General features: G+C 43.0%; 1 protein-coding gene across 3 annotated transcripts in view; it reads left to right on the top strand.

The window, feature by feature from the left end:
- DOCK11 (dedicator of cytokinesis 11) overlaps positions 1-15627 on the top strand; it is a 213951-nt gene that overhangs the window by 100925 nt on the left and 97399 nt on the right. For all 3 annotated transcript variants that reach the window (XM_002720256.5, XM_051827332.2, XM_008272922.4), the window contains exons 17-23: positions 982-1166; positions 1258-1323; positions 3198-3290; positions 5291-5414; positions 10385-10506; positions 10995-11081; positions 11924-12013. In XM_002720256.5, the coding sequence (XP_002720302.2) occupies positions 982-1166; positions 1258-1323; positions 3198-3290; positions 5291-5414; positions 10385-10506; positions 10995-11081; positions 11924-12013 (767 nt within the window). The remainder of the gene's footprint in view (positions 1-981; positions 1167-1257; positions 1324-3197; positions 3291-5290; positions 5415-10384; positions 10507-10994; positions 11082-11923; positions 12014-15627) is intronic.

Raw genomic sequence — 15627 nt, 5'->3', positions numbered from 1 at the left:
TCAGTATGGTGAAGGTAATCATGGGAAACTGAATCATGAACCTTTATGCAGCCATTAAAAACTGGTGTTTATAGTTTCTGGAAGAAGACATCAGAGTAAATATCAGAAATAGAACATATACATATGGTTGAATTTTTATATTACTATATGCCTGGAAGCAGGATTAGAAGAAAATACACCCACATGTTAACAGTAGTTATCTTTGGGTGGTCGAGTGATAAATCATTGCTGTGCCTTTACTCTCATCTACAGATGTCCTGTAATAATTATGCACTGCTTTAACAGTCAGAGAAAAACAAAGCCAACCGACAGTGCCGTGTCTGCAGGTCTGGCTCACCCTGTGTCTTCCTTCTGCAGTCTTAGATCCCCTTACGTATGTGAATCTTTACTGCAGTGGTGACTTCAGTAACATATGCTGCCTAACTTCTCTGAGTCCTGGGATTTTTCACATTTGGGGATATGGCATGTATTATTGTAACACATCGTAAGATCTGCAGTTTCAAAAGGCTTCCACTATGTCTTAGGTGAAAACTTGTACCTGCAACAAGTGAACTTTGTAAAAGTGACTTGCTGTGAGCTAATTGGAAGCATAAATTAACTGTTATTTCTTTCCCTGATAGCAATGAAAATCTGCAGTGAAAGCTAAATTGCAACCACAGGAGGGAAAATGCACTGGATTTCTTTGCAGAATTTAAATTTGTCAAAATTATGATGTGTTATATTTGGCAAATGAGTCAACATTGAGAATGAAATAGCAAACCATGTCTGGTGTGAACAGTTCCACTGAAATTGGCATGAGGCTACTCCATCCTCTATCCTTTTGAGTTTAAAAGTGGTTGTGTGACTTTTTGTCAGTTACTAAGAACTCTATCTTTTAAATCATGCTTTGAGCACACAGTGCATGTATATTTTTATAAATGCAGGAAGATGTTAAGGGTTGTTAAATTGTATGATTGTTGCCTATTTTTTTTCCTATTATAGATTGCATCACTTCTTCATATGTGCCCCTAAAGCCTTTCGAAAAGAACTGTCAAAATATTACAGTGGAGGTTGAAGAATTTGTTCCAGAAATGACAAAATATTGCTATCCATTTACTATTTACAAAAACCATCTGTATGTATATCCCTTGCAATTAAAATACGATAGCCAGAAGACATTTGCCAAGGTAAACAGCAGAAATGGTACATTTTTGGAGTAGCAATGTTATTTGTAATCTTCTGATTGTATGAGTCACTTTGAATGATTAATCCTTTCAGGCAAGGAACATTGCTGTCTGTGTGGAATTCCGGGATTCCGATGAAAGTGATGCTTGCGCTCTAAAGGTTCGTTTCTGATACTGATAAGCATGCAGTTTTAGTAGGGATGGTAGAGATGCAGATACTGGTACTTGGTGTTCTCATGCGTTCGGTTTGATTTGTTTAAACACCACAAAGAAAATGCACCGAAGTGACAAATGTAATATTTCTTTTTCTACTTTTGCACATGAACTAGGAGGGTTTATTTCAATATAAGTGAGTAGCAAAATGGGGTGGGGGGCATACATAGGTCTACACGTAGGCAAGGTTCTGTATAGGCTTTGGGTTTTGCTCCACTTTGATTCTGCATGCCTCTGATGCTCAATCGCAAGATCATTTTCTTAGGACCTTTGAGCTTATAATGGTTCCATCAGGAGACTATGAACTCCTTTCTCCTTGAAATCTGAACAGGCTTTGTGCTGACAGAAGCACAACATGACTGCTTTGATCTGAAATATGACTTCTCCTCTATGTCTGGCCAAATGGTGTCTCCAGACTCGGATTTGTGATCTGTGAAAAGCAGAAATCTAAGTATTACCTGATACAGCAATCCTTAAAGCCCTGTCACATCGCAGTGCCTTTACCTTTTTACTCTTCAGAGCTGGGTGTTCCAGCTTGCTCTTTTGCTCATTAATCAGACCTGAAAGGGAATTCGTAGGACAGCCAGCCATTGCACAGTGTTTATCTGACTCCCCATTTCTGGTTTGAGCCTAAATCAAACACAGGGGTGGCTAGTCTTAGACCCAAACCACCTAGGGTGAGTGGCTAAAATGCCCCCTACGTCATTGAATGCTTAATAGTCCCTGCCTTGGAAAAGAAGTTTTTGTTTTGTTTTCTTTTGTTTTCTCACAGAGAAATGTAAGTTAAATGAACGTTTAACTGCCTCAAATTTAGTGTATTTTCTCTGGTTCTCCCTTCAGTGCAAATGAGAAGAAGTGTTTCTTTTCTTCCATGCAATATTCTTTTTTGGAATTAAGGAATCTTACGTTGCCCCTCAGCACTTCTTGCAAATTGCCTTCAGAAATGTATTTAAGGGGCATTGGACGTGCACACATATAGAGTCTTGATTTCATTTCTTAGCTGGCCCAACAGGCTTGCATTGAAGTGACAGTGTGAGGCACTTCATCCCTTGGCATGCTCACTCCGTATTCATCCTCGTTTTTATTAGGCCCGCGGAAGTGAAAAACTCGCATCACAAATGCAATCGGATCTTTTCATGGAACCACAGAAAGCCTTATGTTTCTTTTATTGGCATAACAGAAAGCCAGTGATTTTCAAAATGTGACTCATAAAGTGCCACATTTTAAAAATGCGCGATAACAGTAAAGTCGCCTGTAGCTTACTAGACAATTCAATTCTTAAGTCTTTTAGGCTAAGAATGTGTCTGTTGGCTTAAAAATAGCAACACCAACAAGAGAACGTTCCACCTTGTCCCCTGCACAATGACCACCCAGCAGATGTTGCTGACTGGCTAAGGTGGAGCTTCTTGAGGTCTTCAAAATTCATGGAGAATGTGTATTATGAAAAATCTGTGCATTGGATTTCCGTTGATTTCTGCGTCAAAATGAACTTTGCTCCATTTCTATGTGACGTTTTTGAAGTACCCTTGTGTTAAACACAAATAATGTGATAGAAGCTTGAAAGGCCTGGTTTGAGACTGTTTCCCTGTCAAATGATTATAAGTGCACAACTTCTTACTGTCAGTAGTTTGGAGTTGCATTTCCTGGATGGGTGCACACTGAAATGCATCCGGAGAGACAAGTGTTGTCCACGGTGGTCTCTGGAGTGACTGTGTCACTGATTCGGAATTGACGGGCTCATGGTGAGAGCCAGGTGGCCTTGGCCATGGTCTTGTACACTTACAGACATCTGAGCCGAGACTCTTTTCCCTTCTTTTGCAGTGTATTTATGGAAAACCTGCGGGGTCCGTGTTTACCACCAATGCCTATGCCGTTGTCTCGCACCACAACCAAAACCCAGAATTCTACGATGAGGTAAAAAAACATACCATGCTGACATTTATAAAACACAGGAGTTACTACTCTTTTTCTCTTTGAATCTTTTGTACCCTTTAATCTGCCCTTTGTAATCCCTGATCGTTTTGTTTTGTGAAAACAGAAAATGTCACAACGAAACCAAGGGCCACAACATGCTTGGTGCCCTTTGGTGGCCGTGGCAGATTTGCTCACAAATCTAAGGGGTTCCCCAACTCAAAAGAACAATGGAGGAGACAAATAAATGCCGGAGTGAGGCAAGGGTTCTGGCCCTCCTAGCTCTGTGACACTGAGCAATTCTCTCCTCCTTTCTGAGTTTCCGTTTCCTCAGCTTTATAAAATAAACAAATCAGAAGAGACTTTCTGAAGGTCCATCTAGCTCTTTCCTGATGTGCTTCGACTTGGTAGAGTGAAATACTTGGAGAGACAACTCCACAGCTGGGTCTGCAGAATCCAGTGCCAAGCAGATAAAGGGGTGCATGTGGACTCCTATTTTATGCACCTTCCTGAGCCTGTCTCTACCCCATCTCTGCTTCTCTTGCCTATCTCTCTATTTCTACAATTTCTTTACTTCCCAGAATGTTCCTCAGTGTCTCTGTCCCAGCCACTTATAGTCTATAGGTATCTGGCTTCCCCAAATCGGTACACTGCTGTTGATTCCTGCCTATCTCTGTGGACCCAGGAATGGGCATCCCAGGCCAGACACTCTGCTGTTTGTGCTTTGCTGTCTTCGTGCCTCCATTCTGGGCTTGATCTGAAGCCATCCCCCTGCTGCCATGACCTCCCCAGGTCCCCATGCTGTTATATAGAAGGCTTATGTCCCAGTCTGAGACTTGGCTTGTTCCTTTCTCCATCCAATGGGTCTAATTTTGCTGGGAGCAGGGAGGGGGAGAGTGGTGATGCCTTGCGTTTGCCACCCAGGGAGGGGTGTCTGCCCATATTTATGTGCAGCAGAGCATTAGTTACCCAGATGGTCTGGATGCTATGAATAGGCATGTGCCATAGTGAAATATACCTACCACACACATTAGTGCTAACACAGAAAGCATGCCTCATGTGAATGATAATTGGGCCAGATGTCCATCACCAAGCTGTTTAATATATGCATCTCTAGAACCAACCCTGGTTACTGCAGAAAACTGCATCATGTGATGTCAGTCACCCACAGTGGTTTTAGGATGCCTGAAATGAACAGACTTTTTAATCATTCACTGTATATTGACTGCAAGGGACAGAGAGAGTGATAGAAAAGGAAGAGAAGGGAGAGAGAGACAATGAGTCTGCCTCTACACTATGTGGACATATGCCTGTGTATGAAATCATTTAAATTCATAATCTGTAATTTGTCTCTTACATACTTCTAGGAGTCATGCATTATAAGCATTCAGCTGAGTTCTGACTTGAAAATTGCTTGAGATACTTCATTATAAGCTTGAAGTTTTAACTAAGTTTATGTGTCATGGGTAAAAAATTTTTTTTTTTAAGAGTGAAGCTGAGTTTTTCTTCTAGAGGAATGTATGTAAACTATAATTTGTGGATACTCTAATAACATAGTGAATTTTTTTATTTGTGAAAGCTTAATTTTATTCATGTAAAGGAGAGCAAAAACTTAGAAAAGACAGTATCCTTTCAAAGTTAATGCACATCTTAAATGCGGTATGTTCATTAGCTCAGATTGGGTTACACAGAGTCCCTGGACTGTGAAGATGTGGTTTTGATCAAGTGTTTCAGAAAAATCCTGTGGCAAAATGGAATCTAGGAGAATCCATTGGAGTTCCCAGCAAAAACAATAAATTAGCCCTCACGATTCAGGAGGTAATTGTTGTCAAACTGAAAATGACCAGAAAACCTTTTGGAATATATGGAAATGGTATCTACTATTGGGCCACTTGGCCTGTGTGTAGGAAGCATACTTAACATTGTGATGAAACTGAATGAAATGACAGTCCAGCTAGACAGTGAAAACAGAAATGTCATGTGTAATTTCGCTGTCATTACAGATGAAAATTGAGCTTCCCATTCACCTGCATCAGAAACATCATTTGCTTTTCACGTTCTATCATGTAAGTTGTGAGATCAACACGAAGGGAACAACCAAAAAGCAGGACACAGTTGAAACTCCAGGTACAAGTTCTCTTTAAGTATCTGTCTTAGGGCGGGTGTTTGGCTTGTTGGTTGACACGTGTTGGGATACCCAGGCCCCATATCCAAATACCTGGGTTTCATTCCTGGTTCTAGCTCCAGATTCTAGCTTTCCATCAATGTATCCCCTTGGAGGCAGCAGTGATGGCTTGAGTGACTGGGTCCTTGCCATCCATGTGGGAGACCTGGATTGAGTTCCTAGCTCGCAGCTTCGGTCTCTGGGTCCAGGGCTGTTGCAGGCGTTTGGCAAGTGAACCAGGAGATGAGAGCTCTCTGTTTCCCTGTTTCTCTCTTTGTCTACCTCTGAAACAACTAAAAGAAACTTCTAAAAATTTAAATAACAGTTAAAAAATAAACTTAGAAAATAGCTGCAGAGAATTATTTATTTGTTTGAGAGGCAGAGCGAGAGAGAGAGAGAGAGATCTTTCATTTGCTGATTCAATTCCCAAATGGCCACAACATCCAGGGTTGGACCAGGCTAAAACCAGGAGCTAGGAACTCTATCCAGGACTCCCACATGGATGGCAGGGGCCCATGCACTTGCACCATCTTCCACTGCCTTCCCAGGCACATTAATAAGGACCTGAATTGGAAGAGCAGCCAGGACTTGAACTGGCACTAATATGGGATGCTGGCCTCACAGGCAGTGGTTTCACCTGCTGCACCACAACGCTGGCCCCTGTCTGCAGCTATTGGAAATGCAACTGTGTGGTATATAACTTCTTTTCTTCAAGCTACAGATCGTGTCTTCCCTTCATCAAAAAATTAGATTTCTAAGTTTAAAAGTTCAGTTGAAAAGTGAAAGATAAATTCTGTTTATTTTGTTGTCATTTCTACCGAATATCAGTGTTCAGATGCTTGTCAGTGTGTTTGGAATATAAGCTACATAGAGTAACATCAGTATTCTCGGTGAGAAACAACTGTGATACAGTGTTTTTGTTATTTCTTTTATGAAAAATTGCCCAGCAACCAGAATTTTTTAGTCCTGCTCTCTGAGAAAGAGGAATGAGCCCACAGCCAGGGACACCTGTGAGCTGGAGGGGAGCTGGGGGCTGCTTGGTACTAATGAGAAGAGAACAGAGTTAATGGACTTGAAGAAGCCTTGGTAGGGAAGCCCCAGCCATGGTGCCATTCAGCAAGGCTTTAGAGAAACCAATAGGAAGCTTTCTTAGGAGAACATAGAAGGGGTGCTCTGTGAACACAGCCTGTTTCACACCCACTTTATTTATTTATTTTTTTAAAAGATTTTGTTTGAAAGGCAGAGTGACAGCAGTGGGGACAGAGGGGACAGAGAGAACAGTGAGAAAAAGATTTTTTCCATCTGCTGGTTTACTCCCTAAATGGCCATGATAGCCAGTTCTGGTTCAACCACAAGCCAGGAACCATGAGCTCCATCTGGGTTTCCCGTGTGGGTGACAGGGGCCAAATCCCTTGGGCCATCTTCCACTGCCTTCCCAGGTGCACTACCAGGTACTGGGCTGGAAGTGGAGCAGCCAGGACTCAAACCAGTTCTCGGATCTGGGATGCTGGCAATGCAAGCAGCAGCTTAACCCACTGTGCCACAGTGCCATTCCCGTACCCACTTTATGAACATCAAAATGCCCTGGGATTCAGATACAGGTCACTTGATCATTATTTGGGCACTTCTGTGTATTTTTTCTTGGAAATTCTAAGATATTGTAGTAAGTACTGTGGAGAATGCAGTGGCGGATCCCAGATCGCATCTTCACTGAGTTTATGATGTAGTAGGAAGAAAGAGTCTTCGCTAGACAGCTATATAATATCAGGTACATAGGAAGTTTTGCAGTGTGAACACAGGAAGATCAAGTTATTTAGCTGGTGGAGGGACGAGTGGCTGGAAATCAGCGAGTAGTCTTAAAGCGTGGGGTATGATTACACAATGATGGCGGGAATGGAGGGGGTTCTCAGGTGAAGGAACCAGAACTGCTTATACAGGACACCTCTTGTATGAAGAGGTGTGGGCAGGGAACTGAAGTCGTTCACTAAAATTGGTGCACAGGGCACTGTGGAGGGAGGGCATAGGTTGTCAGGTTGAAAAGGCAGCATAAGGGGGTGGTATGGCCAGGGGGTAAAGCCACCACCTGTGGTGCTGACATCCCATATAGGTGCCGGTTCAAGCCCTGGTTGCTCCTTTACCTATCTAGCTCCCTGCTACTGCAACTGGGAAAGCAGCATAAGATGGCCCAAGTGATTGGGTCCCTGCACCTACGTGGAAGACTTGGAAAAGAGGCTCCTGGCTTCGGCCTGGCCCAGCCCCAGCCTGTTTCAGCCATCTGGGGAGTGAACCAGCTGATGGAGGGTCTCTCTCTCTCACTCACTCACTCACTCTTTTTTTTTCTTTCTCTCATTCTCTCTTCCTCTCTGTGTACCTCTACATTTCAAACAAATGAATACATAAATTTTTGTTAAAGAGATGGAGGCATCAGACTGTGGAAAGCCTTGAATGCCAGGCTGTGGCTCTGATTTTATTCTGTCCCTCAAATGGAACTGTGGAAAGGTCATAAACACTAGTAAGAGCTGTTTTGTAGAAAAACTGATTAGGCAGCGATACAAGGGACAACGTATGTTGGAGCAGGAACAAAAGGGAGGAAGGGAAGGATGGAAGGAAGATGGACCAGCTAAGCTATTTCAGAGGTCCAAGAAAGAACACATACTACTCTATGGCAGGACCGGGGAAGGGAACAAAGGAAAACTGTAGAAGAAAAATGCAGGCGGTCTCCTTCCCATCCACAGGTTGTGCATCCAGACTCGGCTAACCACGCATGGAAACATTCTCCTCAAACTGTGTCTGTACTAACCATGTGCAGACTCTTTTTTTCCCTGGTGTTACTCCCTAAATGATTCAATATAACAACTATTTGACATTTACAGTGTCTCGTGTATTATAAGTAATATTGAGATGACTTCAAGCACCTAGAAAGTTGTGTGCAGATTATTGAAAGTTAACATTGGAATTTGAAAGCTGAGTGATTGGAGAGAAGATGCTGTCAGCAGCAGAATTGTGGGTGGATGTTTTTGGACTCATGTTAAGTTTGAGATGCTAGGGAGGCATCTGAGCAACACCCATCAGGCAGCAGAAGGGAGTCCCTTCTGTGGATAGTATGGTCCTGTGCTCTGTCCCCCTAGAACTTGCAGTTAGTATGGGTTAGGGACCTTGAGGACTGAGAATAAAAGCCAGCAGAACAATGGGAACCTATGACAGTTTGTGCCTCCTCAAAGATAAATTACTCTGCTTTATCCAAATCCTAGACAAAATTAGATGAGATGTTCCATGGTGCGTGGAGGGGGTTATTTTATGTGCCGTTCAGCACTGTGAACTGTCCGTGCCTTTCGAGGCTTCCTACCTTTAAGCCAGATGGTATGCTTGACATTGTACCTTTACAGCTTCCGAGTGCTCCATATGAGTTTTGACTAAGGGATTCGGTTGGCCCTTCTCTGATTAATCTGCAGTGCAGAAACTATTGCCTGAGCAATCCCGCAGAGGCAAGAAGTAGATGAGCAGCCAGGGCCTGGGGGCAAGGGGGAACGGAGACTTCCCCCATTTCTGAGGGCTCTGGAGTTTCTTTTAGGGATACTGTGAAAGTTAGATGGCAGTGACGGCGACGCAGCTTTGTGAGTACACTGAACGCCATGCAGTTGTAGACTTGGAAGACACAATTGGTGTGGAAGCTGAAATATATCTCAATAAAAATTTCTATGAGGGAAAAATATTGTCTGTCTTGGAACAAGAAATATATCTTCTCCGTGTCTGAGCTGGAAATCAAGCCTGCTCTGTCAGGTGTTCAGTTTAACTACATTGACAGTCATCCCTCAAGGTTCTTGCGTTCGCGCTCCTTTCCTCTGCTTGTTATACGGGAAAAGGTCGGGGTAAACCCTTTCCACAGTGGTACTAGTAAAACTACCCTGCAGGCTCGTTTCACAGTCTGCGAAAGCCATTTAGGCTACTTAGAGAAAGCAGTGTTTCTGTCTTCTTTGGAGAGTGAAAGCATTTGGCAAATTAAACACATAAATGAAAACATTTCTAACCAGATTTGTGTTGACTTCTGTGTTCACAGTATAAACACACACTCACACGCACGTCAAGTCACGCAAAGAATTTTAAAGAATCGGAAAGCAATGGCTTTAGAAAGTGCTCTCCAGCCAACACCCCCTGTCCATTTGCCAAAACTCAGTCTAGAGCAAGCTATTTTACAGCCGAGTTATAAACACTTGAAACCCAGAGTGATCTCTATAATGGAAATACTGACACTGATCAACTGGCGCAACACAGATGGCTCTGGCGTTTTTAGCTAAAACATGATGAGTTTTCTTGTAGGGAGCCAAGAGGCTCTTTTGGGGTAGAACTGTTGACAAATGTACAGATTTGGGGATATTTCCGAGTGGAATCAAGTCATAAACACTGCTGCATTCTCCTCCTACACCTCTTTCTTCTGTAGTCAGCATACCTCTGTCCAACCGATGATTTATGCTACGACTGCCCCCATAAATACAGAATGTAACTTTGACTTGCTACCTTACTCTAAGGCTGCTGTAAGAAATTTGGGAACATGTAAGGATGGATGAAAGGGATCTGATCCTTTTAAAAACTAAGTCTAGCAAAAAAAAAAAAATCCCCCAAAGCAGCAAGATAATGGGCTTGAGGTACTTTCAAAATGCTGAAGTGTTTTCATGTATTATTTCACTCTGTTCTCTCAGCTCTTTGGGATGGAAAGATTGGGTGTTGTTGCAATTTTCATGGTCAAGGAGATAGAGTAAGTAACTCGTGACTGGCCAGGCCAACTCCGTGTTCTTTTTCCCAGGATTCAGAGGCCCAACCGTTGGACTCCCACATACGGATCCCTGCAAACATCGTTGCTATGCCCTGCCCTGCTCACCCCCTCCCCCCTCCAGACCTTTGTTTGGCTTCTCATTGCTGATTATTGTCTTGGCAGTTGGTTTCGCCTGGGTGCCTTTGCTGAAGGATGGTAGAATGATCACATTTGAGCAGCAGCTGCCCGTTTCGGCTAATCTTCCCCCAGGCTACTTGAATGTGAATGATCCTGAATCCAGAAGGGTAGGAAAATGTCTGCATTTGTTGAAGTAATCAGGATGAACTCTTTTAGAAAATAGAATTCTCTTGGTCTAGTTGACTGTTGAAGATGACGGTTCCCAGAATATGGTCTGAGGTCTGGTTGAGGTCCACGATGAAGATAAGTATGGAGAATGCATGTTTAGCATTTATAGCAATGTGACAGACTTATTTTCTGTCTAGTGATTCTAGCAATAATTTTTAAAACTGGGATTTGGATTCCGTGCATCATTTAAAAATTTTCATCTGTTTGAGGAATTTTTAATGTAATTTATAAATTATCCCTCTGGAATGGATTAGAAATTTAAGATGACTTAGGATACATTTATTCTAGAGGGAAGTTATTTGCTCCAGTGGTCCTTTTGTATGAAATGAATACATTTGTTTCTGGAAAATGTTGACCTGCGGAAAGGTGTTACATGTTGTTCATCTGTCCATTGCTTTGTTACAGAAACTCCATTTTCTGTTCACAGCAATCCAATGTGGATATTAAGTGGGTAGATGGTGCAAAGCCATTGCTGAAGATTAAAAGCCACTTAGAGTCTACCATTTATACTCAGGTAAGTTGTGTTACCTGAATTTTGTCAATTGTTATACAATCCTAGAGGATGTTTCTGATTTAAAATCAACTGTATTTGATTTTAGTACCCTTAGAAAAGGGACTTGTGAGATTTTCTGATTAGCAATCACTTTGTGCTAGCTCAAATTTTAGAGTTTTTCTAAAATGACAAAGCCCTTTTATTGCCATTAGCTGATCTGAGCCTCCGGTACTCAGCGTAGAGGAGTGTGGAGGCTTCCATCCCCATTTTATAAATGAAGACACTGAGGCTCAATCCAGTTAGGTGACTCCCCTGAGATCTATGGTAATATTAGGGGAACCAAGTTTGAGTACACATTTGATTATTCCCGCTCCTGGTGTGGCTCAAGCTGCCCACAAAATCCGTATATATTGATTCCTTATGGAATGTTGGCCTCGTATGCCGAACAAGTGCCATGGTCAGCTTGGGTATTGAAAGCCCGAGACGACTGTTGTAGTAATTCCTGTCGCTAGCTTCTCTTCCCCTGTTAGTGCAGACCTCCATTCCTGCTCGTTTCCTTAAAACAAAGCAGCAGCCCAACTTCACAGAACACACTAGGCAGGAAAGGAGTTAAACCGAATGTTTGAGGAGTTGGCATACGTGTGCTTAGGTACATGTCGCATTTACTTGGTTTTGCTGCTTTGTGTAGCAGTGGAGAGGATTTCAGGACATGGACACCTATGTTGAGCTGCAGCTACTGAGTCTGGCAGAAGAATCCGAGAGAGAAGGGTTTGCAAAATGCAGGAGGAAGGAGAGAGGTAGAAAGCCTACGTTTGCGGGTAATTGAATCAGATTTCATATGGCTGTTTCCATCTGTGTTCCAGGATCTGCATGTGCACAAATTCTTCCATCATTGCCAGCTGATTCAGTCGGGCTCGAAAGAAGTTCCAGGCGAGCTCATTAAATATTTAAAGGTAAATGAACAGCAGTTTTCTGCGAAGGTTTGTTTTTCGTGTCTTTCTGTTGCCACATTTTGGTGTGGAAAACAAAATCCAATGAACATTTTAAAATATTTTGATTGTATACACTCAGAATACTTTCTGCCACATACTTGCCATCCAAGGGGCTATTAAAATGCCCACAGCACAGTTGCTACATTAGGAAGAAAGTGTTCGAGCCAGAATTCCACATCATACTTTTTCAAAATCTCATGAAAATGTGTATTTCCATCCCATCAATTGATTTTTCAGGTCTTTTCTCTGCCCGCTGACTGCCCAGGGAAGGTGGAGAAAGCAATGTGGGAAAGGACCAGGAGGCGTGGAATCCCTTTGACTTGGAATAAAATGGGAAATGGTTCTTGGGACAATCAAAAGGGCCAGCTAGACAAAGAAACAGATTTGCTGCACGCTGTGTAAGGGGACAGGCTTGGGGAGACCTGAGACTCAGTTTACTCCCTACGTTCTAGGGCTGTGTGCACGTGTCATCACACTGGGCAGACAGCAGCTCTTCTCTATGGATTGCTCCTTTAGTAGGTTAGCTGTGTTAAGTCTGGGAGTTAGCGTTATAAATGAAGCGCCTGCAGAATTTCCCTTTGGACAATATGCTATTTTACTGCATGGCAGTCTCGGGAAAGAAATAGTTTGCATCTTTCAGAGAGGCAGTGTATGACATGACATAAAATGTATGGAGACTGAGTTTCTGTCCCAGATCTGTCACTTCCTAGCTCCGTGATTGACCTTGGCCAAGTTGCTTAACTTTTTCGAGCCTTCGTTTCTTCATCTGTCACCTGGGGATGCCAGTAATAATCATCTTGCAGGGTAGTTCTGAGGCTGGAATGACATAGGAGAGTGGCCCCATTTTAATCATTCATTCCCTAGCTATTTCTGGAGAGTTTCCTATGGGGCAGGTGGTGTTGTTAGCACTGGAAACATAAGTGAAGAACACAACCGATATCCTTGTATTGTCAGGGAGTTTACTGTCTTGTGCAGACAGACACTAAATACATAAAAGAATAAATGTATATGTCATGCAAGGTAGTAAAAAGTGCTATAAAGAAAACCAAAGCAATGACATTGAACAAAGAGTGAGAAGGAGTGCCTGTTTAAAGCGATAGGGTAAGATTTCTCTGGAAAAGTAGTGTTAGAGCAGAGGTCTAAAGGAAATGAGGGTGTGAGCCATGTGGATTTCTGGGGTGGGGCAGGGGGGTAAGAACTGGGAACAATGCAGAGGTCCTCAGGAGCTTGGTCTGGTGCGTGCAAGGCACAGCATCAGGCCCAGTGTGGTGGGGCAGGTAGCTGAGGAGCTAGTCAGGTAAGTCCCCTTGTGGGATGAGGAGTTTGAATTTATTCCAAGTGAGACAGGAAGCCTTACAGGGCTCTGGACCAAGGAGTGACATGGTGTGACTTGTGTTTCTTTCTTTCTTTTCATTTATTTCATTGTATTTGAAAGGCAGAGAGACAGTGAAAGACATGGAGACTTCCCATCTGCTGGTTCACTCCCCAAGTGCTCAGGAGCTAGGAACTCTATCTGGGTCTTCCATGAGTGTGGCAGGGACCCAAGTACTTGAACCATCACCTGCTACTTCCCAGGGCACATATTAGCAAAAAGCTGGATAAGTAGCAGAGCCAGGACTGGAACTAGGGATTCTGATGTGGGATGTGGGCAGCCCAAGCAGTGTCTTAACTACTGCGTCAAACACCCACCCCCTGTTCTTAATTATCATTAAGAAATCTAATAGTCGTCTAATCTTCCAGTCCTTTTCTTGGATGTTGTCTGGGATGACCTCAGCTATACATACATGCGTGATTGCTCTGTCTGTTAAGGTCATTGTCTTTTTATTCCAGAAAGGAAGCCTTGTAAAAGTTTTAAACAGAGCAGAATGGAACAAAATGTTTTTTTCATATACTGGTATTCTTAAAATGGAAAAGAATACTCATACTTGTGTTTTGAAGGGTGTGGAATTTTGGAAATTTTGTGACGTATGCTTGCCCTCTAGTGGCGATGAGTGAAATATGCATGATTTCAGAAATAGCCAATAATCACTGTTTATGAGTGAAATTGACATCTTTGGATTTGATTATTATGTATAGGCCTTGTCCATGTTCCTGCTGAACTATGGTCTTTGTACTTTTTACTTGTTGAATTCTTTATTTAGTGGATCCTTAAGCCTTTGACTATTAAGTAAATTAAAAATGTTATAGCAAAAGTTTAAAAAGAGTGAGAGAGGGAGCGAGAAGCATGGGAAGTGAGTGTCATTGTTTTTTGTTTTTTGTTTTTTTTTGACAGGCAGAGTGGACAGTGAGAGAGAGAGACAGAGAGAAAGGTCTTCCTTTGCCGTTGGTCCACCCTCCAATGGCCGCCTTGGCCGGCGCGCTGCGGCCGGCGCACCGCGCTGATCCGATGACAGGAGCCAGGAGCCAGGTGCTTTTCCTGGTCTCCCATGGGGTGCAGGGCCCAAGCACCTGGGCCATCCTCCACTGCACTCCCTGGCCACAGCAGAAGGCTGGCCTGGAAGAGGGGCAACCGGGACAGAATCCGGCACCCCGACCGGGACTAGAACCCGGTGTGCCAGCGCCGCTAGGCGGAGGATTAGCCTAGTGAGCCGCGGCGCCGGCCTGTCATTGTGTTTTTAAAACTGTGTCTATGAACCGCATTAAATATGTTCTCCTTAGAATGATAAAAATGTAAATAGAAGTGGCCAAACACGTATAGATAATTACTGAAAGGGACTTAAAAAAAAAAAAAAACAGATAAGGAAACAGAAATCCAAAGAAAAGAGACTTTGCCTAGTCATTGAGCAGGGCTAAGCCATGCCTGTGACGTATGTCTCTTGCTACCTAGTTACCTTGCTATCTGTTGTCCTTAAATGACAGTGTTTCATCATCCACTTCGCATCTACTTGCTGAGCTCTCATTATGCACTTAGGTGTATTCCCAAATGCTGTGGATCTTGCAGAGAAGAGTAACTTCGGGTCATGTCCAGAGGAATGTTACAACCTAGCTTCAGAGACAGGACACACATAAGTTAAATGACAATATGGCAGTAATACAAAGTCATATGTATTCAGTGTCAAGTAGTGATACAGGGTACAAATGCTAATGATTCAGTGCACCTGGGAGCCAGTGCAATCCAGAAGGCTCCCAAATTGATCTTTCCTTTGGTTCTCTGTTCATTGATTTATTTTGTCATTCATCAGATACATATTTTGAGCAGCCACCATGGGCCAAACATTTTTCTGGGTCCTGGGAAGATATGGGGTGCTCCCATATCTTCAGATTCTGTACTTGTTGGAGTTGGGGAAGAGAAATTATAAATAAATATGTGATTTTAGTTAGATGAGTGCTATAAAGAAGATTGAGTGGGTTAATGAGCTGTAACCTTCCCAGGAGTACCTTCTAGACCTAGTTGTCGGAGAAGGTCTATCTCAGGGAATGACAAGAAGAAGACAACCTTAGGTGATGAAGCTGTGTGAAAGGAGAATAGAGCATCACAGTATGTGTATATACCTTCTGCTGGTGCATTGATAGGAGAGAAAGAAAAGGCAGTGTAGCTGGAGCACGGCGTGAGATGACTTTGGAGAGAGAGGCGG

Source organism: Oryctolagus cuniculus, chromosome X (assembly GCF_964237555.1).
Source record: "Oryctolagus cuniculus chromosome X, mOryCun1.1, whole genome shotgun sequence".
NCBI classification, from domain to species: domain Eukaryota; kingdom Metazoa; phylum Chordata; class Mammalia; order Lagomorpha; family Leporidae; genus Oryctolagus; species Oryctolagus cuniculus.
The sequence above is the reverse complement of the archived record's forward strand: the minus strand, read 5'-3'. Positions and strand labels throughout refer to the sequence as shown.